The following is a 20634-nucleotide window of genomic DNA, read 5'->3' as shown; positions in this document are numbered from 1 at the left end:
TAAGCAGTAACATGAAGAATATTAAGAAACAATAGAAACTTTAAGCAAATAACTGGTCTTATAATATAGAAAAAGTTAAAGATATGAACTTATTAATGAAGATTTTGTCAACTTTTTACATAACAACTACTTTTATTCCAACAGGCCTATATTCTTCAAAATTTTGGAAGACGTTATCAAGAAATATACAAAGCTTCACAATATAAAAAACCTTTTTTTAAGAAATACCTTTGGAAGATTTTCACTAGTTTACTAGAACTTTTTGAATGTAAACCTTCACCTTCATCTTCTTTGACTACAGTTTACCATTACCACTACCAATTTTGATTAAACAATAATAAAGACTACCAATCAAAAAGCCCTCTAATGACTTTTAAATTAAACTACATTTAAAATTAGATGTATTTTTTATAATATTCTGAAATTTACTGGTAATAAAATATCAACTAATGAATGTGAAAGATAACTTTTATTTTGGATTAACAAACAAAACAGAATAACTGAATATAAATTTTACTAATAAATACAACTTAATATATGAGCTTACATTTATTTGAATTTGTAAAAATAATCTATAGTGATTTCTCTTTAAACAATACTTTTATAGATATTTCAGTCTCATTTTTGGTTACTTTTATATACAGTCATCTCTATACATGCCACCCAAATTATTTTGGACTGCTGTAATTATAAGTAAAATCCCAAATTCAATTATGGCATCCCAAATTATTTTGGCACTTTACATAGTAAATTATATATAAACTGAATGAATTATGGCATCTCAAATTATAATTATGGCATCCCAAAATAATTTGGGCAGCATATATAGTCACTTCTCTCTACAATGAACCTCGATATAACGAATAACATGATATAACGGATTTTCAGTGTGATACTGATTTAACTATGAAAAAAACTCTTGATATAATGAAGTTACTATTTATTTACTGTATAATATAGTATGAAGTAAAGTGAGTGAATTGCATATATAAAATGCCACTTGATATAATGGATTTTTTTATAACAAATTTTTTTTTCAGTAAAACAAAGAATTTTTTATTAATTTTATTTATTTATTATATTTATTTATTTAAAATATTTATTTATTTGTATATAATTTATTTATTAATTATATTATTATTACATAGTATTCTCTTTAATTAATAATAATTTTTACAATAATTTTGATTAAAATACAACCATAAATTCGCATCTTTATTTTGTTAATTTATTGTTTATTTCTATAAAAATTTAAGTGTTAATAAACGTTTAAAAGAAACCACCCATACATACATGTCACCACATCCCTTTAAATACATACTAAGCGAATAAATCTGTTTCGTTTAGTTGCAAGTTTCTTATGATATTACCTACCCACTGAAACTTCTAAAAAAAATATAAAAACAGTTAGTAAATTTATAAAAAAACTAAAAAAATGACTAAGATTCATACTTGCACTTACGAATCTTCTTTCCATCTTTGAAAATCCACTCAAATCGAAGTCTATAAAATAAAAAAAAGACGGTTAGTAAACTGTTCTACTTTATTAAAAAAATAAAAAAAGATTAAGATTCAATCGTACTAGTACTTATGAATCTTAGTTAATTCTTTTCTGTCGAAGTCCGCTCAAAACCTATAAGAAAAAATAAATAAAAATGGTCCATTTTATTAAAAAAAAGTAAAAAAAAAACTAAAAAAAATTTGATTTATACTTACGATTCTTAGCACTTTTTCCATCGAAATCCATCTGAAACCTAAAAAAAAAAAATAAGATCAAATAATGAACCATTAATCACTAATAAAAAAAAAAACAAAAAGCTAAGTTCATAATACTTACGAATTTTAGCTCTTTTTCAATCAAAATCTATTCTAAACCTATAAAAAATAAAATAAATAAAAATAACGGTTAGTAAACTGTCCTACTTTATTAAAAAAAAATAACAAAAAAATTAAGTTCATAATACCTATGAATAGTTTTTTTCTACACAGGTCAAAAAGTGAAAAATCAGTCATCAATCAGTCATCAATCGGTCACCAATCAGGTAGCTGATTGGTGACTGATTGGTGACTGATTGGTGACTGATTGATGACTGATTAGCATTTTCGCCAAATACTGTCACCAATCAGGCAGTTTGCTAACTTTGATCCAGTGATCAGAAAAAGATGAAATATAGCTTATTGGAATCGTCTCAACAAGACGAATCTAATGGTAGTAAAATCACATTTCTAGAATTAATACTTGATGAGAAATTAAGTAAAATATAAAAATAAAAATGTATCAATTATATTTTATTTAATTTTTTATTAATTATCAATTCTAGAGATGCGATTTTACTACCATTAGATTCGTCTTGTTGAGACGATTCCAATGAGCTATATTTCATCTTTTTCTGATCACTGAATCAAAAATTAGCAAACTGTCTGATTGGTGACGGTATTTGGCGAAAATGCCAATCAGTCACCAATTGGTCACCAATCAGGTACCTGATTGGTGACCGATTGGTGACTGATTGATGCCTGATTTTTCACTTTTCGACCTGTGCTATTCTCAAAAGCCTACCGAAACTTATAAAAAAATAAATAAATAAAAACGGTTAGTAAAAAAAAATAAAACAAAAAAACTAAATTCGTAATAACTACAAATCTTAGTTCTTTAAACCTAGGAGCTGTCTCTAAGAAAAAAAAAAGAAAAAAAGAACATTAATAAACATTCTTAAATGAAATTAATAAAAAAACTAAACCTCCACTTACTTCTCATTTCAGGCATCCCTATAAAAAGTCCACATCCTTAAAATGTTCTAGTTTTATGGTTAAAATATCCTTATACAGTGATAATATTCTTAAAATATACTAAAAATTGAACAGACGGTTTATTTAAATAGAATTTTATAATAATAAATTATTTTAAATTATACAAAAAATATACTGAACTTTTGAATTGTAATATTAATGGATATTTAAAATATTCTTATTGGATATGCAAAATATCCTTAAAATTAATTTACCAATAATTTAAGTATGAAATATTTCGATATTAAAATCGATCGGCAAAAAATATACTAAATATATTCTTAAAATAAAAATAAAAATGCCAACGTAATTAGATAATTTTTTTTTTTTATCTGATGTAGTTCGATTTTTTATTTCAGATTTTTTTTTTAAAAAAGTCGAATTACGTATTACGATTAAAAAAATTTTATGAAAAATATTTAAAATTTCGTTTTTTTGGTTTCTCTTTTTTTTTCAAATTACCGAATTTCTTTTACCAATTTTATTGCAATTTGAAAAAAAATATGGACTTCTCAAAACCAGTAAAAATACGAAATATTCACCTACTAAAAACAGCTATTTTACCTTTTCAATTTAATAATACTTCTGCTCAGTCTGAAGAACATCCTGAAACAGGTTTGCAAAGTTAACTAATTAGATATTCTATGATTTCTATTTACGATTTTTTTTTTACTTTAATAGAAACATCGTCTCAACAATATGATCATGAATCATCATCTCGAGTAACTACTGAACAGGAGGAAAATTCGCAAGTAAATAATAAAAAATGTAAGTCAATACAATACCACTTTAATTTATGTTACTTTTTTTAAGCAAATGATAATAATGAAAATAATTTAATAATTCAGACAAAAGAGTCAAGACTAAGTCATCACCTCAAGAAACAGGTTTGCAATTAAAATTATTATTGACGTTTTATTAAATTTTATTATTCCTGCCCGCGTAATAAATATTTGATATTTTCGCAGAAGATTCAAGAGAGATGGAACGAGAGATCAATAAATTTGGAACCAACTTTATCGATGTATTGTTTCATTATTTAGATAATATGAAACAACATGGAGTCTTAAGTGTTACATTTAACATCTCTGAAGGCACCATATCAGTCGTTGATTCTGAGAGTACATTAATATTACGTTCAAATCAGTACGCTGATTATTTTCAGAAGAAAAAATTAAAGAAATTTGTCCCAGCGCTATTAATGTTGGCAAAGATTTACATATCTTATTAGGTTTATTCTTGAGACTTCCTCAAGAACCTCCTATGCGTGATAAGATCATATTTCCAAAAAAAGAGATTTATCGTAAAGCCTTACTAGACCATTTAAAGATCATTTCTCAAAATAACCAAGAATTCAAATTCTTTAAAGGGACTTAGAGTGTAAATTTGAATCAAGTTGGAGGTAGTTTGGAATTGGTTACTAAAGTACCAATTAAGGTTCAACAAGGAGATAATTTTTCGGTTAATTTCAAATATATTGCAAAAAAATTAGCCGAAAATATTTATCAATCTGTTAATGGTGAAGTAAAGGAACAAATTAACAAAGAAATGTCCAGAAGGAAGGAATTAAGATTCCATGTTGAGGTGTTTAAGGCGTATACACGACTTCAAGCATTTTGTGCGTTAAATCTAAGTCGAAGTAAAAGCGAGACGGCAAGATCACAAGCAAAATCAATTGTTGTCAAATATTTTCCACAAATTTCTTTGCAAAATATGAGTTTAATGTTACAGCGGGCACCGAGAATATACCGATTACTCTTACTTTCAAATGAAGACTGGCGTTTAATTGATTCTTTTGAAGAATTAAGCGCGTGTTTTTTTAAGAGTTCAATGAATTCTGCCGCCAATTTTGAAATTTGGCTTAATTTGGTAAGGACGGGACAGATAGCTGATTACAAAAATGGTACAAGTATGTGCGAAGAAGGAAAGAAGTTCATGAAAGAAGTAAAGCTTAATATTATTAAAGAATATTTTGATGAAGTCGATGAAAAAAATCTAAAGGATTTTATTACTGATGATGACGATGAATAATAAATAATAATAATGTAGAAATTTGTATAATAATAATGTAGAAATTTGTATTTTAGATGTAAAAGAAACAATTTGTAGTATTCATTATAATGCTAATAATGCAATATGTTTAAATAAAAAATTTGTTAAATTTGCTAAATTCGCTTTATTACATTTATCAAAAAGAAAATTTTACTTTTTGTATAATTTTTTTGATTGAAAATAATATACACGTATTACAATAATCTTCATATATTATGGTACTTGTTCGCTATCAATAATAAATTATAGTTTTTTTTCTTTTAACTAATAATAAGTCTTTTTGGGATTATTCATTTCGGGATTTTGCCTTTCAGGCTTATGAAGTATCGGTATTATGAAATTTTTCGAAATTATGGCAATTCAGGATATCATTGTGCAACCAAATAACGATTATTCAACATCAAGCTTTATTCGTTTATTTTCTTGTGATTTTTTTATTACAAATTTAAACATATTTGAATTTTCTATTTTTTCTATTTTTACTTTACTAGTTAATTCAATTCTATCATATCAATAAAAGTTAGTGGATATGCATAATAATAAATATATAATTTATTAATTTAACAACTTACTTTGATGGTAATGTTATAACATATTCGAAATCGCCGACCGGTATCGATTTTTTTAAAATGCTTCCTGCAAAATCGAGTTCTTTATATTCTCCGGAAATTATTATATTTTCTTCGCCTTCCGTGAATAATTTGATTTCGTCCTTATTTGTAATAGAAGGAAGGCAAAGAACAATGATGAAATGGGAACTATATAATGAATATTAAAAGTAAACTATCAGTAAATTTTTTAATTTATATATTAAAATTAAAATGAGAACGTTACCTATCATCATAAAGGTTATAATATGGTTGCCAAGTAGAACCCTATAAGTTAATAAATACTTTAATAATAATAACTTAATAACTTATGCTTTGATATTTCTTAAAAAATTATCAAATTACAGGTTTATTACGGTATTCGCTATGAAGAGATTCGTTACTCTTTCTCTTGATAGGTTGAAATTTAACAGTAATATTTTTCTCCTCTTCAATTTTAAATTTAGCTCCTCTTACACTGTAAAAGAAATTGTCTTTTTCTTGTACATTATTAAAATGTATAAACCCATAACTAAAAAGTTTAAAATTCTCCATTAGTTCATTAAAAATTTAAAATTTTAAACCATTATTAATAAGTTTATACATACTCATCTTTTTTTTTTTACCACATGAACAAAATTTTGTGGAATCTCATCATTTTTTTTAATCAAATCTTCTAATGCTGAGGATTTAAGATCCTCAAGATTACTTCCGCCAAGAAACAGCGCGCAAGTGTCGGGGTGGCAAGATTCTTAAGTGTAAATGAGAAAAGAAAGGCATCATAAAAAGCCTTTATCAGAAAAAGGCGACATAAAAACCTTTATCAGAAAAAGGCGACATAAAAACCTTTATCAGAAAAAGGCGACATAAAAAACCTTTATCAAAAAAGGTGGCATAAAAAACCTTTATCAAAAAAGGCAACATAAAAAACCTTTATCAAAAAAGGTGGCATAAAAAACCTTTATCAAAAAAGGCAACATAAAAAACCTTTATCAAAAAAGGTGGCATAAAAAACCTTTATCAAAAAAAGGCAACATAAAAAGAAAACGCGACATAAAAACCTTTATCAGAAAAAGGCGACATAAAAAACCTTTATCAAAAAAGGCGACATCAAAAACCTTTATCAAAAAAGGCGACATAAAAAACCTTTATCAGAAAAAGGCGACATAAAAAACCTTTATCAAAAAAGGTGGCATAAAAAACCTTTATCAAAAAAGGCAACATAAAAAACCTTTATCAAAAAAGGTGGCATAAAAAACCTTTATCAAAAAAAGGCAACATAAAAAGAAAACGCGACATAAAAACCTTTATCAAAAAAGGCGGCATAAAAAACCTTTATCAAAAAAGGCAACATAAAAAACCTTTATCAAAAAAGGTGGCATAAAAAACCTTTATCAAAAAAAGGCAACATAAAAAGAAAACGCGACATAAAAACCTTTATCAAAAAAGGCGGCATAAAAAACCTTTATCAAAAAAGGCAACATAAAAAACCTTATCAACGAAGGTTAAAAACCTTTATTAAAAAGGCAACAGCGACATAAATGAAAAAGAGCAATATAAAAAACCTTATCAAAGAAGGTTAAAACCCTTTATACAAAAAAACTCACCACTCATTTTACTCTTTTTTCAAAAATAATAAAAATATTTACACGCTAGTTAAAAAGTTAAAACAATTGTGTATTTATTTGTGATGAAAACAGGGTGCATAAGATCATTAGCATGTGTACCCCAAAATAAAAAATTTTTTTTTCAGATGATACTAGCGCAGCCCTGTCCGGGAATGGAAGCTGGCCATCAAATTAAGAAAGTAATGATATGCCTTATTTGCAATGTGAATAGGTCTAGTTTTTTACTGTTATTATCATAAACTAAGAAAGTAATTATGCCTTATTTGTCATGTGAATAGGTCTAGGTTTTTATTGTCATTATCATATAAAAGATAAATAGAGTAATGTTATATATAATTTATGCAAATATTAATGAATCGTGTGAATGTTACAATTGTTTAGCGATTCGTCACAAAAAAATTTGTCTCAAAATAATAAATACATTAGTGATCTATTTTACTTATTAGGATTAGTACAAATACGAGGTAATCTAAACGTTTACATGTCTCACAATCTTTTTTTTAATTATATAGATTTAAGATATCGTTACATAATGTGATGTGAAAAAAAAACTTCTAATTTACAGCTCTTATAATAATGCAATATTTTTGCTCTTGCCGTACCTGTAAAATAAATCCTGGTGGTGGAAAGTGGTTGTCTACCAAAAAAACTTTTAAAAAACATCAAGAAAAAGAAAAAGCATGTATTGAAAAAATTAATGAATCAGAAACAGAAAGCAGTAGTGAATCAATTTCAAGTTATAATGTAGCTGAAAAAAGAAAGTTTGATGAATTAGATAAATCGGATATAAATTCGGTGAATAGTCTTTCAGATAATGAGAGGTAATTAATGAAATTATAACAAAAAGTAAATTTTACTTTTTGCTAATTATATTATTCATCAAAGTAGTCTTGATAATGAAGACGATAATAATAATCCAAGTCAAGAAGATTATAATGGTGACAATGACAATCCAAGTCAAGATTATAACAATTATAACGAAAATTATAATGGTGATAATGATAATTCAAGTCTTGATGAAGATAATGGTAATAATAACAATCCAAATCAAGATTATGATTGTGATGATAATCCAAGTCTTGATAATGATGAAAATGATAAAGTAGAAGATATGGAAACTGAAAGTGATGTTTCTGAAGAGAATGATGAATTTACAGAAATGGACAATTAATTTAATGACATAGAAGACATAAACGATGGTATATATTTAATATTACATCGATAATTGTGATTACAATTTTTAATTACTTTTTTTATTTATTTTAGACGAATTGATCAAAGGCTTACGCCTTTTACATACAAAAGTACTTCATTCGATATCCGATATTGCATTTAACAAAATACTCGATAATATTAATTCTAATTTAACAATTTATAAGTTGAAAAAAAAATCAATAACATAATTCCTTTTAAACCGCAAAAATATGATACTTGCAAAAACAGTTGTATAGCGTTAAATATGAAAGAAAAGCATATTTTTGGAATGATGAACTTTCGGTAAGTTTCATCAATGGACGAAAGTTTTTTAAAATTTTTGTTTTACTGTTGTCTTACCATTATTTCTCCTATTGTCAGGGACCTCTCGCTACACTAAATTGAGATTGTCAAAGTGAAAACCTTCCCTTATTTGTTAAAATTGCCCTTATTTAAAATCAGCATAGTCAATTTTTTTACTTTATCTACGAATAATTAAAATTATCATTATACCTCCTAAAATATTAGCTAATATATCGTACTGTCATTGCTAAAAGTAAAAATTACTTTTACTAATTTACTAATTGTTGTTATAATATGACTTTAGTGACAGTAATAATCAAAGCTTTGATGTTCCATTTCCTTCAGTGTTAGAAGATACATCTAAAAGGTAATTGATCGATTATTTATAATAAAAAATATAACTTACATTTTCCTAATAATTACAATTATTTTAGCGATGATCAAATTCTTGATGATTATGATTATGGACCTTTTAAGATCATTGATAATTATGATAATGATAATTCAGAGACAGAAAGTGGTACTTCTGAAGAGTATGATGGTTTTGAGGAATTTGAAATAACAGCAGAAAAAGAGAATAAAATATGGGACGGTATGTTTAATATTATAAATTTAAAATTTTAAACTAGATCATTAATTAACATTTAATTTTTTAGATAAATTAATTCAAGGACTACGTCTTTTACATGTAAAAGTACTCCATTCTATATCTGATGAAGCGTTTAACAAAATATCGAACCAACTGGAACAATGTTCCAAACCATTAACAACAAATTGATGTAAATAATAAATGTATTAAAAAAAAACGTTTTTAAATAAATACATAAAAACGTATACATAAATAACATATCGGAGTTTTTTTCATGTAAAAATAGGCTAAGCCACAAATTGATTTATTTATTTATTTATTTATGATAGTAAACGATAGCAATTATAGCAAGTTTATTTAGCAAATGTTAGAATGCGCAAACAATAAAAGATTGCATATTATTTAGCCTTTTATTCATGTAAAATTACTAAATTACTTATAATGTTAATTTATAAATACCTACTCATTACCAACCATCTCGTCAAAATTAACCCCTGAAATATCAAAATATTCCTTAATAATTTCAATTTTAATCCTCTTGTTTTCCCTATTTCTTTCTTGAGTTTTTAATTCTTCGTCATAACTAATCAGCTTGCCTGTACGGACCAAATTGATCCATATTTCAAAGTTAATTGCCGTCTTTACTCCACTCTTAAAAAACATGCGCTTAATTCTTCGAAAGAATCTAAAAGTCGCCAATCAAAATTGGCTACTTCTAGTAACCTGTATATACGTGGTGCTCTCTGAAGCATCAATTCCAAATTCGGTAAAGAAATTAAGGGGTAAAATTGAGCAATTAATATTTTTGCTTGAGATTTTGTCGTCTCTGATTGTTTTCTGTTTAAGTTTATCTCACAAAAAGCCTGTAATTGTATGTATGACTTAAAAAACCCGACATGGAACCTTAGTTCCTTGCGTCTGGCCATTTCTTTATTTCCTTGCTCATTTGCTTCTCCCATTACGGATAAAAATATATCCTCCGATAAATCTTTTGCAATCTTCTTGAATTCATCGGATAATTCAGTAAGTGATGAAGTCTTTTCTTGCACACGAATTGGTAAAATTTTAAAAGAACTGCAACTTTTTTGATTGTCATCAGAAATCAAATTAATACGTTGAGTACCACGAAATAATTGAAAATCTTGTGTTGAATTAATCTTTTCCAAATGACTAATGAGGGCTTCTCTATACTCTTCTTTTTTACTGAAGATTGACCTATCACGTATAGGTGGATTATTTGGCAATTTACCAATATAACCTAGCAGCTTATGCAAATCTTCCGCCAATCTTATACTTGCCATATCCAATTCTTTGAATTTCTTTAATTCGATAATATTTGCCTCGAAGCTGAGATCCGAGGCTTGATTATAATCATAATGAGGAAAACTGGCATTAATTGTTATATCATCGGAGTTAACGTGATTTGGCTTTATCACTAATGTTCCTGTGGAATCCATAAGTCGTATATTATTATTAACCAAGTTCATTGTTACACTTTTAACTCCGGTATTTTTCAATTTGCTCAATGAATATAATAACGAATCTATTGTGGGACCTCCGATCTTATTAATGGCCAATAATATTTTTTCGTCTAAAGAAAAATATATATATTATTTCAAATTCAAGTTTCAGAGTTTACTTTCTGTGAATTATACAATACCCGGTTTAGCCCTTTTACGCATCGAGGTATCTAATATAATTTAAAATAACAAAAAGTAAGTATCTCTTTTGTTAATCAACAAGGTAAGAAAAAAAATGCGAAAATTTACCAATTTTCGTTCTTTTTTTATCATTTTTTTGGGTTGAACCTTATACATTACAATAAATAGAAAATAATAAACATAAATTTAAATATTACTGTTTGCTCTAAATTACTAAGATTATAAGATATAAATTGAAACTTACAAAAATCTTCGTTAGCATCATCAGTATTGGTATCCAATACTTTTACTTGATCATCTATAAAATATAAATAAGAAAAAAAGAATTTACTTTTTGTAAATAACAAAAGAAAAAGACGAAACAACCTACAAAATCATATTAATTTTAAAACTAACCTTGACCATGATCCTGTTCTTCATTCCTATCATCATTGTCAAAAAATTCATTATTTATATTTGGTTTTTTAGTGCCATTATTACTAAAAGTTTCAGAAACCCCAACCCCGACACTGGGAGAACCAGAAGAGCCATCGTCACTTGTAACACTTGGAGAAATTATTAGGACCAATGGTTCTTGTTTATCTTTAAATATATCCAATTATGAAATATTGATTCAAAATTGAAGTAGATATTAATTGATTGAAAATTTCTAAGTTTACACGGGGTGTTTGCACACGGGTCATATAAATATAATTTTTAATAGACTAATTTTTTGTTTTTTAATTTGAAATTGAATGCTACCGACATTATACTCTTTTACTTTTTATTCTTATTATATTACAGATAAATATATGTATTTTCACCTGCTCTGCAAGTTTACTTAAGGCATTAAAGGAGGTTTTGAATGCCGTTTTTAATCTACTAATATGACCCGTGTTTAAACACCCCGTGTACAAATAGAAATTGCCTAATTGATTTATTAGAATTAGATACAAAATAAATAATTAACTTTGCAAACCTGTTGCAGGCTGTTCTGTTTCGGGTTGTTCTTCAGAATCAAAATTATAAGGTAAAATACTTTTTTGCAGCTGGATAATTGGTATTTTTACTGATCTTAAAGAGTCCATGTTTTAAAATTGCGATAAAGGTGGTAGAAAGAATTCAGTATTTTTTTAAAAAAGAAGAGAATTAGAGAAAGAAGAAAAACCAAAAAATGAATTTTTAATTTTTTTTTTGATAAATTTATTAATCGTAATATGTAATTCTATTTCATGGCTTTTTTGCTGCGACATATTAATCGTAATATGTAATTCGATATTGAATTACATCTTTACATCTTTTAATGGAAGCGGTGTATTTATACTTTAATGGCAAAGTGGGATTTGATGAACCAAAAATGGGTAAGATTTAATTGTGTTATAATAATGATGTTCCACCACCTTAGCGTGACACATTAAACTCTGTGCAACATCCACATTTCTCCCATTCGGTATTTTTTTTTCGCAAATAAAAAATTTTCTCACTAAAAAAAAATGACAATTTTGATGGTAGCAGAATGTAACAGTTAGGATTGACAAAAAATTTTTTTTTCTCTTGTAAAAATAATTATTAGATATATAATAAATAAATAAAAAAAATAATAGGTGGGTTATTAAACTTGCGCAATGTGCAATGCGATCATAAATTGGAATCATTACGTTAGACGTTTTCGTCTTACGAACCGAGAGACCTAAAAAAATCTTCAGGTAAAGAAAATTTATCATTCAGTTACACGTCGATTTTTTTATTAAGATTTATTTGAAATATATATATATATTTGCTGATTGACTTTAATATCACAACAGTGTTCGTACAGTATAACATATAATGTATAACGTCAGGTTAGGTCTGCATCATTTTCGTTTACATTCATTTATATCTTTCTTTTTTTTCATTCTGTCTTTTGGCTCTTTAGTCATTTTATTCGCAATACCTGTAATTTTATTGCACTTTGTATTGTCACTACTCTTGCGCTAGATTTTATCCTTCATTCTTAAAACTAGTTTACCAAGCACGTCAATATTTACAACTTACAACAACGATAATAAACAATTTGTAACATATTATATTATTAATATTTATTAACATATAGATGAAAAAATATATTAGGAATATAAATAACATTATACAAAAATTTATTTTCCCCTTTTCCCTCGTCCCTGTCCCCTTCTTTGTCTTCTTTCTTGGCCTTCTTCATCCCTTTCCTCCCCTTCTAAACGAGTAATCCTAATAAAATAAAAGTGAAAAATTATATTAATTTAAGGAACCTTATTAGCAAAAAAGTTGATTACTTACTTCCTCTCTGCCTTCTTTAATTCATTATGTACACGCAGCAATTCTCTCTGGTCATCTCTGTAAGCCCGATCCATACCATTCACTTGCTCTTGAAGTTCCTGCACCTTTTTTTCCAATTCCTTTATGTAATCTAATGGGGGAAAAAAATTGGTTAACTTGATCTATGCGCAGCTCGACCAAGCGGGTTTCTCCATCTTAGGTTGACACCGATACCGCTTAGACGTCCACAGATTCGTTTTAGAACAGACGTCCACAAGTCACCTTTAGAACAATCCAAAGACGTCCACAGGATCATTTCAGGACAAACGTCCACAAGCCCTCTTTAGAACAATCTAAGCCCCCAGGATATCATAGAGAGGAACCCACCTGCAACTACCTGACGAGCACTTCCTCTCTTGCTCTTAATGCGAGCAATTCGTTTTTCCTTCGAACGTTGAGAGCGGTGTCTGACCATCGTGAATCTATTATATAAATTAAAAGTTATTCCTATCATTAAAACTATCTCGGCAGGCTAAAACCATCCAAGCAGCCAACCGGTTAAGCGCAGACTTACCTAAAGAGAGTACCACAGTTTTAGACGTTACGAAAACTTAAAATAATTTTTACGTAATTGGATTGTATATATAGGAAAAAATGCGTGAGAAAATACATGTTTCAAAAAGAAGGATTTTAGCAAATACACGAGAACGATAAGATTTTTTGTGAAATGGGAAAAATGGGGACAAAGAAAAGTACAAAATTAATTACAAACAACGTGCTAGAAACTTTAATCGGAATAGTACAGTATGCCGATCTGGTTGTTAACTGAAAGTAAAATTTACTTTTTGTCAGTATTCGTATTTTATTTTATAAATTATACAAATATTAAATATGAGCTATTAGTAATTACGTAAAAGTAGCAGATCTTCAATGTAACAGGATTGTTTGACAAACTCCTTTTCTCGTGAAAAAATGATTTTTTTTCTCACAAAACTTGTTTCGTATGGGAAGATATATCATTTTTATTTCATATGGGAACATATCATTTTTTTCTCCCATGAAAAAAAAAATTTTTCACGTAGTTCTTTGGGGAACAGAATAGTTGGGAGAACTGAATTATAATAACATATAATTTATTAACAAAATTATTCATTTTCTATACATTTGCAATTTAATAGTTTCATTTTCTAATTTATTTTCTATTTCTATTATTTGGTTTAACTTTTGTTGATATAATTCAACGGCAAATGTTTTTTGCCGTTTTAATTGTGTAATTTCTAAATAAATGTTAGTAATTGATATATATTATTTATACAATAATAATTTATAATTACCTTTATCTTTATTTTCAATTGTTTCGTTTAAAGAGTTGACCTAAACCAATTTTTTAATTAGAAACCAGATAACAACCGAATACAATTATATACTCCATCTTTTATTAAACCCTCCAAAAAAAAATAAAAAAATAAAAAAATAAAAAATAGAAGAAAAAAATAAAAAAAGCTATCTAAAAGATCTGAAAAACTACGGGCGAACCTAGTAACCACTCTAGGCGGTTCTCAAGTGTTCACTCACCTTATCTCTTTTTCTTTTATTATTCGAAAAGGATTTATTTTTTCGTTCTTGTAATTTATTTTGACTTCTTTTGTGAACCATCTTCATTTGTAAGTTATCATAATTGAAGGGAAAGGTATTTATAAGATTTAAGCGATTTTTTAGAACAAAAAAGATTAAATGTGTAAAATTTCTTATCAAAGTAATTTATAGTGTGTAGATTATTTATTAATGATTAGAACAATTAAACATTGCGTAATGAGGCGTGGACAAATTACGCGTTACACAATTCAAATTATTTATGCGGAGGTAATCTAAACGTCTTCAAATTTTTAATTTAATTCGAATGAAATGCCGAATACTGATATAGTGTATGAGAAGATGAATTAACCAATAGTTTATCATAACAAGATTTATTGAACTAATTAAGTCAAAACTATGTATGATTCGTTTTATACAAGAACGAAGAAATTGTCATCTCCGAGATCAAGTTTATTTATTTACTTGATTTTGCTTTTCTTCCTCTTTTTTTGGGGACATTATTTTGATTTTCTTTGTCATTTACACGTTGTTTCCGGACCCTTTTTGGAGGATCACTTTGAACTTTTTCATTAGTACGTGGTTCTGGAGGCCGGACCTGAACTTGTTCATCAGTACGTGGTTCTGGAGGCCGGATCTGAACTTGTTCATCAGAAGGCTCAACTGGAGGCCGGATCTGAACTTGTTCATCAGAAGGCTCAACTGGAGAAGGAGGATCTTGTTGTGCTTGAGGAGATGGTGGAGGACGGTCCTGTAATGCTGGAGAATTTTGTGGTGGAACTCTTAAATTATTTTCTAATTCATTTTTTTTTTTTCAGATAATAGCCTATTATAAATAAAATGAAATAATTAATTTCTACTATAAACCAACTAGGTATAAATAAAGTTATTATTAACTTACGTTTATTTTGTATAGTACTAACAAGCATCTCCTTTACAGCCCAATCGGCTGCGGTTATAGGGAAGTCAGGAGCCTTTTTTTTAAACTATAATATAATAATTTTTAGTATACTTCAAAAAAAAAAGAAATGACGAAAATTAAAATTTAATATTTACAGAACGAACTATTTGTGCAGTTATTGTATGCTTTTGACTCCTATAATCGGCGGTAAAATCTACATTCTTTTCGTAGAGACATTCTCGCATTATCTCCTATTACAAAAATTTACTATTAAAAAACAATTTTTATCTTTTATTAAAAATTAATAAATAGTTACCAAATAAGCAAGCCAGCGTTGCTTTTCATTTTTTAATCCTAACGCATCTTGTAAATTATATTTAGACGTAGGCTTATATATGGGCCTGAGCTATAATATAGTAATAAAGTAAGAATTTTTGATTATAGATTATTAAAAATATTTTTATATTTTTACTCTTATACCTCAGTTTCGGGTGTTTGTTCCATTTTCTTAAATTTTTTTAAAAAAATGCGTAAAGAAATGAAGAATCACTAAAGATAGCATGTATTTATACTTTATACTTAAACGTGACGCGACTGACGCGTTGTTTATTTTTATTTTTTATTGATCGCGAAATACCATTTATAGTTGTTCGACACCATTTTCTGATTTTCTGTCCTGATGGTCTGACAAAGTGCCTCTCCAAAAACTGACTCATTACCCCTGTGAATAATATATTACGACTCGTTTATGCATCAAAGCCCAGCTCGAGGACACTAAGGAGACCAGTATCAAACATGTCTAATAACCGATATAACTTTATTTTAGGTTCTGACTGATTGAGAGCCTTGCGAACAATTGGTGAGAGGGAGTTACCTTTAAATATAACTTTTGCATTTCACTGTAGTGTTGGTGTCATAAAGAAAAAAATATCATGAAAATTATATTATGAAATTATTAATGAAAGATTATTACAAGTATTAGGACTACATTCTTGTCAGTATTAACACGGTTAAATTAACTTCATTGATAATAATACATAAAATATAATGATTCAATTTATCGGTCATCAGTACGAGCGTTGCTCATAACACAATCTCTTAATACAATTAGTATGGCTTTGTATGAACCGTTGCTCATAATAGGCTTTGAACAATTATTATGGCTTTTATATGAACCGTTGCTCATAATAGGCTTTGAACAATTAGTATGGCTTTGTGTGAACCATTGCTCATAATACAATCAGTATAATTATTACGAATATTGTCATTATTATATCATCTCTAATAACGATACACAATCTTGTAACACAACCTCTAACTTTAATGCGTAAATTTAATACAATCATGTAATACAAACTATGTGATTGTTTATAAAAATAGATCGTTACATAAATTCTATCACGTTTCAAAATGCCATTTCTTTGTTCTTGTCGTATTTGTAAAATAAATTCTAAAGATGGTAACGGAAAGTGGTTGTCTACTAGAAAAACTTTTAAAAAACATCAAAAAAGAGAAAAAGCAAATATTGAAAAAATTAATGAATCTGAAGCAGAAAGCGGATCAGAAACAAAAAGCGATAGTGAATCAATTTCAAGTTGTAACGCAGCTGAAAAAAGAAAGTTCGAAGACGATGAATCGGATAAATCAGATACAAGTTCAGAAAGCAATGTTTCAAATAACGATCATGTTCCTGTAATTTTAAAAGACATACCAAAAAGGTAATTAATTAATTGTTTTATAAAAAAAGTAAATTTTACTTTTATTAAACATTATTGTTATAATAATACTTTAATAATCATCAAAATCATGTTAATTGCAGATCAGAAGATTATGATGATGACGATAGCGATGAGCCATTTCTTGACAACGAAGATTATAATAATGGTAATCCAATTCCTAATAACGAAGATTACGATAAGAATAGTGATAGGCAAAGTCTTGATAATAAAGATTGTGATGAAGAAGATGATAAAGGAGACATAGAAACTGAAAGTGATTGTTCACAAACAAGTGCATATATTTCTGAAGAGAATGATGAATTAACAGATGATGATAAAGAATTTGAGGAATCTGAAATGACAAACATAAACGATGGTACAGTTAATACTATGTTTATTGATTTTAATTTTGATAGAATAATAATATTTATTTATTTTAGATGAATTGATTCAAGGTTTACGTCTTTTACATACAAAAGTACTCCATTCAATATCTGACATCGCATTCAACAAAATACTTGATAATGTTAATTCTAATTTAACAATCTATAAGTTGAAAAAAAATCAATAGCATAGTTCCTTTTGAACCTCATAGATACGATACTTGCAAAAACAGTTGTATTGCATTTACATCATCATATGAAAATTTAGCCAGTTGCCCTATTTGTGGTGAAAACAGATTTGATGATAATGGCAAACCTGTAAATACAACATTTTTTTTTCGGTAAAAGAACGCCTAATAATTCAATACAAGAATAAAGAAAGAGCCGAAGAATTACAATATAGAAGTAATTATTCCCAAAACAAAGGAGAGGAGGAAATATATGCTGATATCTTTGATGGATTGTGAGTATAATTTAATTACTAAAGTAAATTTTTTTTTAAAAAAAAGGCCATTAAAATATGTTTCTTTCAATAGGTTATATAAGGATTTATTACAAAGGGGTTTTTTTAAAGATGAACGGGATATCGCACTATCTGGGACATGTGATGGATATCAGATCTTTGAACAACGAACCGATGATTGTTGGGTCATCTTATTAATAAATAATAATCTTCATCCTTCTATTCGTGTAAAAAAAGAAAATCTACTGGTAACAATGATAATACCAGGTCCCCGTTCGCCAAAGAATTTTAATTCTTTTTTATGCCCTCTTATAAAAGAATTACAAGAACTCGAAGGTATAGCTAATTTTAATATCTAATAAAAATGTATTTTTTCTATAATTGAAATTTTATTTTGTTAAATATTATAGAAGGAGTTCAATGTATAGATGGACGAACAAATGAACCTTTTATTTTACGCGCACATTTATTAACATGGACGGGGGATGTTCCAGCGTTAAGCAAAAGCTTAAACCTCTCTGGACACAATTCGTATAAAGGTTGTCGTTTTTGTATGATAAAAGGGACTTGTCACCCATCAAATAAACACATATACTATCCATCATCTGCTCTTTGCAATATAAGAAATCATGATGACACGATCAATATGGGAAAATTAATTGAAGAAGAAACGAATAAAGATCGAAAAGATGAAATGATCAGAGAAACAGGTATGATTTTCTTGAGAAAAAAGTAAAAGTATACTTACATCTCTGTATTAATTATTATTACTTTACTATACAGGAATTAAAGGGTCCAGTGAATTGTTAAAATTACAAACATTATTATTTCCATGGTCTTTCCCAACAGATATAATGCATTTATTCTTCGAGAATGTGGCACCGTCAATGTATGCACATTGGAGTGGAAAATTTTTTTATAACAATCTATTATTGTCTAGTGATTATGAGTTATCAAAATCACAGTGGGAAAGTATTGGCATACAAATGGAAAAAGTAAAAAAAGATATGCCTATTGAAATTGGTCGCCCTCCACGTGACATATTTAAATATCATAATGGTTACAAAGCGGTAGAATGGAGAAATTGGATAATTTTATTTTCATTACCATTACTAAAGGTGTATCTGGATAAAAGGTATTTTAATAAAAAGTAAAAAGTTAAATTAATACATTTTTAAATTTTTTTAACTAATCAAAAAGTAAATTTTACTTTTCGTTACATAATAGGCATCTTCAAGGATGGGCAAACTTTGTGAAGGCTGTAAAGCTTTGTTTAGAACCTGAAATATCTGAAGAACAAATTGATGATGTACAAATTTTGCTTAAAAAATTTTCAGATTATTATGAAAGGTAATGATTTCTGTCTTATAATTTATAATTGTATAATAATTAAAATAATGATTAATTATTTTAGAGAGTATTATCAGAACAATGGCCAACGTTTAGCAGCATGTAAGATAAGTTTCCATTACCTCTTACATGTAGCAGATTCTATTAAATATTGTGGCCCTAGTTGGACCCATTGGCAGTTTCCTATGGAAAGGGTGTGTGGTATATTACAACCACTCATTAAATCAAAGATCAAGCCATATAGCAACCTTGCAAATATGCTTACTTTGTTACAGCAATTTTATATGTTACCATTTTTTTCTATCTCAAAAGCTATTTTCAAAGAAAAACCGCTAAAACAATGGAGTAAGGAACGGGTCTTTAGTACTGAAGGGTATGACGAAGAATTTTATTCCCCTTCTACTCAATATTCTCTGCTAAGCCAAGAACACAAACATCTGATTAAATTTTACGAAGGATCAAGCAATATAAATCGTAATGATTTAGAAATGGTAATATAAAGCTTTATTTTATTTAATTTTAAATTCATCATTACAATAACAAAATAATTTCGTTTTTTAGGAGGTTAATAATTATGGTGTAAGATATGGAAGATTAAGAACTTCAGATGGACAATATATTAGTAGCTGTTGTATAAAAAGAAATAATAAAATTGCAAGAAATAATTATTGTGCTCAGGTAAAATTTATAATCTTTGATTACTATCATTGCTATTTTTTTGATATAATTTTGATTTAATTTTGATTTTATATTTTATTTATAAATATTTTAGATAAGACGCACAATAGATAAACTTGCCCACAGACCCAATGCGCCTCCTCAACTCGTTATTGTAGATATATATGGAATCGTAAATTATTATCTTGTCCATGAATTAAACCATCAGGTTTACATGTTAGCCTATGTACAATTAACATCAAAAATTGTAGAAGATGAATATGGATGTAAACATTTTACTCAATTCAGATCAAAAGAATTTATCGATGTAAGATGTTTAGATCATTGTATAGGTTTTGCTAAAATAGATAATAGATATTATATAATTGATAAAGAAAATGCATTTGATGACTCTAATTGGGAAAATATTGGGCATTGATTTCTTGCAGCAGTTCGCACTTATAATAAAACTTTTTATGTTCTAGTAAAAAACCCGATAATTAAGAATATTT

The 20634-nt window shown here is 27.6% G+C and overlaps 7 protein-coding genes across 7 annotated transcripts; 3 read left to right on the top strand and 4 right to left on the bottom strand.

Moving 5' to 3' along the window:
* Nucleotides 1-3293: 3293 nt before the first annotated feature.
* Nucleotides 3294-4821, top strand: OCT59_018818 (uncharacterized protein; the record flags this gene model as incomplete). The annotated part of the gene is made up of 5 exons (XM_066135640.1): nucleotides 3294-3405; nucleotides 3472-3558; nucleotides 3639-3677; nucleotides 3759-3911; nucleotides 4187-4821. 5 exons carry the CDS (start codon nucleotides 3294-3296, stop codon nucleotides 4819-4821), a joined length of 1026 nt encoding a protein of 341 aa, XP_066004908.1.
* Nucleotides 4822-5232: 411 nt separating this feature from the next.
* On the bottom strand, nucleotides 5233-6041 carry OCT59_018817 (uncharacterized protein; the record flags this gene model as incomplete). The annotated part of the gene is made up of 5 exons (XM_066135639.1): nucleotides 5233-5344; nucleotides 5415-5600; nucleotides 5677-5717; nucleotides 5796-5961; nucleotides 6034-6041. 5 exons carry the CDS (start codon nucleotides 6039-6041, stop codon nucleotides 5233-5235), a joined length of 513 nt encoding a protein of 170 aa, XP_066004907.1.
* Nucleotides 6042-7633: 1592 nt separating this feature from the next.
* OCT59_018816 (uncharacterized protein) lies at nucleotides 7634-8228 on the top strand (the record flags this gene model as incomplete). Its single annotated transcript, XM_066135638.1, has 2 exons — nucleotides 7634-7878; nucleotides 7946-8228. The coding sequence occupies 2 exons, from the start codon at nucleotides 7634-7636 to the stop codon at nucleotides 8226-8228; spliced, it is 528 nt and encodes a 175-aa protein (XP_066004906.1).
* Nucleotides 8229-8567: 339 nt separating this feature from the next.
* On the top strand, nucleotides 8568-9332 carry OCT59_018815 (uncharacterized protein; the record flags this gene model as incomplete). Its single annotated transcript, XM_066135637.1, has 5 exons — nucleotides 8568-8577; nucleotides 8633-8666; nucleotides 8859-8921; nucleotides 8989-9146; nucleotides 9211-9332. 5 exons carry the CDS (start codon nucleotides 8568-8570, stop codon nucleotides 9330-9332), a joined length of 387 nt encoding a protein of 128 aa, XP_066004905.1.
* A 204-nt stretch (nucleotides 9333-9536) lies between these two features.
* On the bottom strand, nucleotides 9537-11871 carry OCT59_018814 (uncharacterized protein; the record flags this gene model as incomplete). The annotated part of the gene is made up of 6 exons (XM_066135636.1): nucleotides 9537-10734; nucleotides 10804-10833; nucleotides 10913-10951; nucleotides 11049-11102; nucleotides 11201-11386; nucleotides 11763-11871. 6 exons carry the CDS (start codon nucleotides 11869-11871, stop codon nucleotides 9785-9787), a joined length of 1368 nt encoding a protein of 455 aa, XP_066004904.1. The 3' UTR covers nucleotides 9537-9784.
* A 1047-nt stretch (nucleotides 11872-12918) lies between these two features.
* Nucleotides 12919-14719, bottom strand: OCT59_018813 (uncharacterized protein; the record flags this gene model as incomplete). Its single annotated transcript, XM_066135635.1, has 9 exons — nucleotides 12919-13009; nucleotides 13079-13208; nucleotides 13445-13454; nucleotides 13511-13539; nucleotides 13632-13667; nucleotides 13968-14050; nucleotides 14220-14334; nucleotides 14392-14431; nucleotides 14633-14719. 9 exons carry the CDS (start codon nucleotides 14717-14719, stop codon nucleotides 12919-12921), a joined length of 621 nt encoding a protein of 206 aa, XP_066004903.1.
* A 388-nt stretch (nucleotides 14720-15107) lies between these two features.
* On the bottom strand, nucleotides 15108-16055 carry OCT59_018812 (uncharacterized protein; the record flags this gene model as incomplete). Its single annotated transcript, XM_066135634.1, has 5 exons — nucleotides 15108-15445; nucleotides 15552-15636; nucleotides 15707-15802; nucleotides 15868-15957; nucleotides 16032-16055. The coding sequence occupies 5 exons, from the start codon at nucleotides 16053-16055 to the stop codon at nucleotides 15108-15110; spliced, it is 633 nt and encodes a 210-aa protein (XP_066004902.1).
* Between the last annotated feature and the right edge of the window lie 4579 nt (nucleotides 16056-20634).

The sequence above is a fragment of the Rhizophagus irregularis genome, chromosome 28, assembly GCF_026210795.1.
Source record: "Rhizophagus irregularis chromosome 28, complete sequence".
NCBI classification, from domain to species: Eukaryota; Fungi; Glomeromycota; class Glomeromycetes; order Glomerales; family Glomeraceae; genus Rhizophagus; species Rhizophagus irregularis.
Note: the sequence above shows the minus strand (reverse complement) of the source record. Positions and strands in the feature narration are given on the sequence as shown.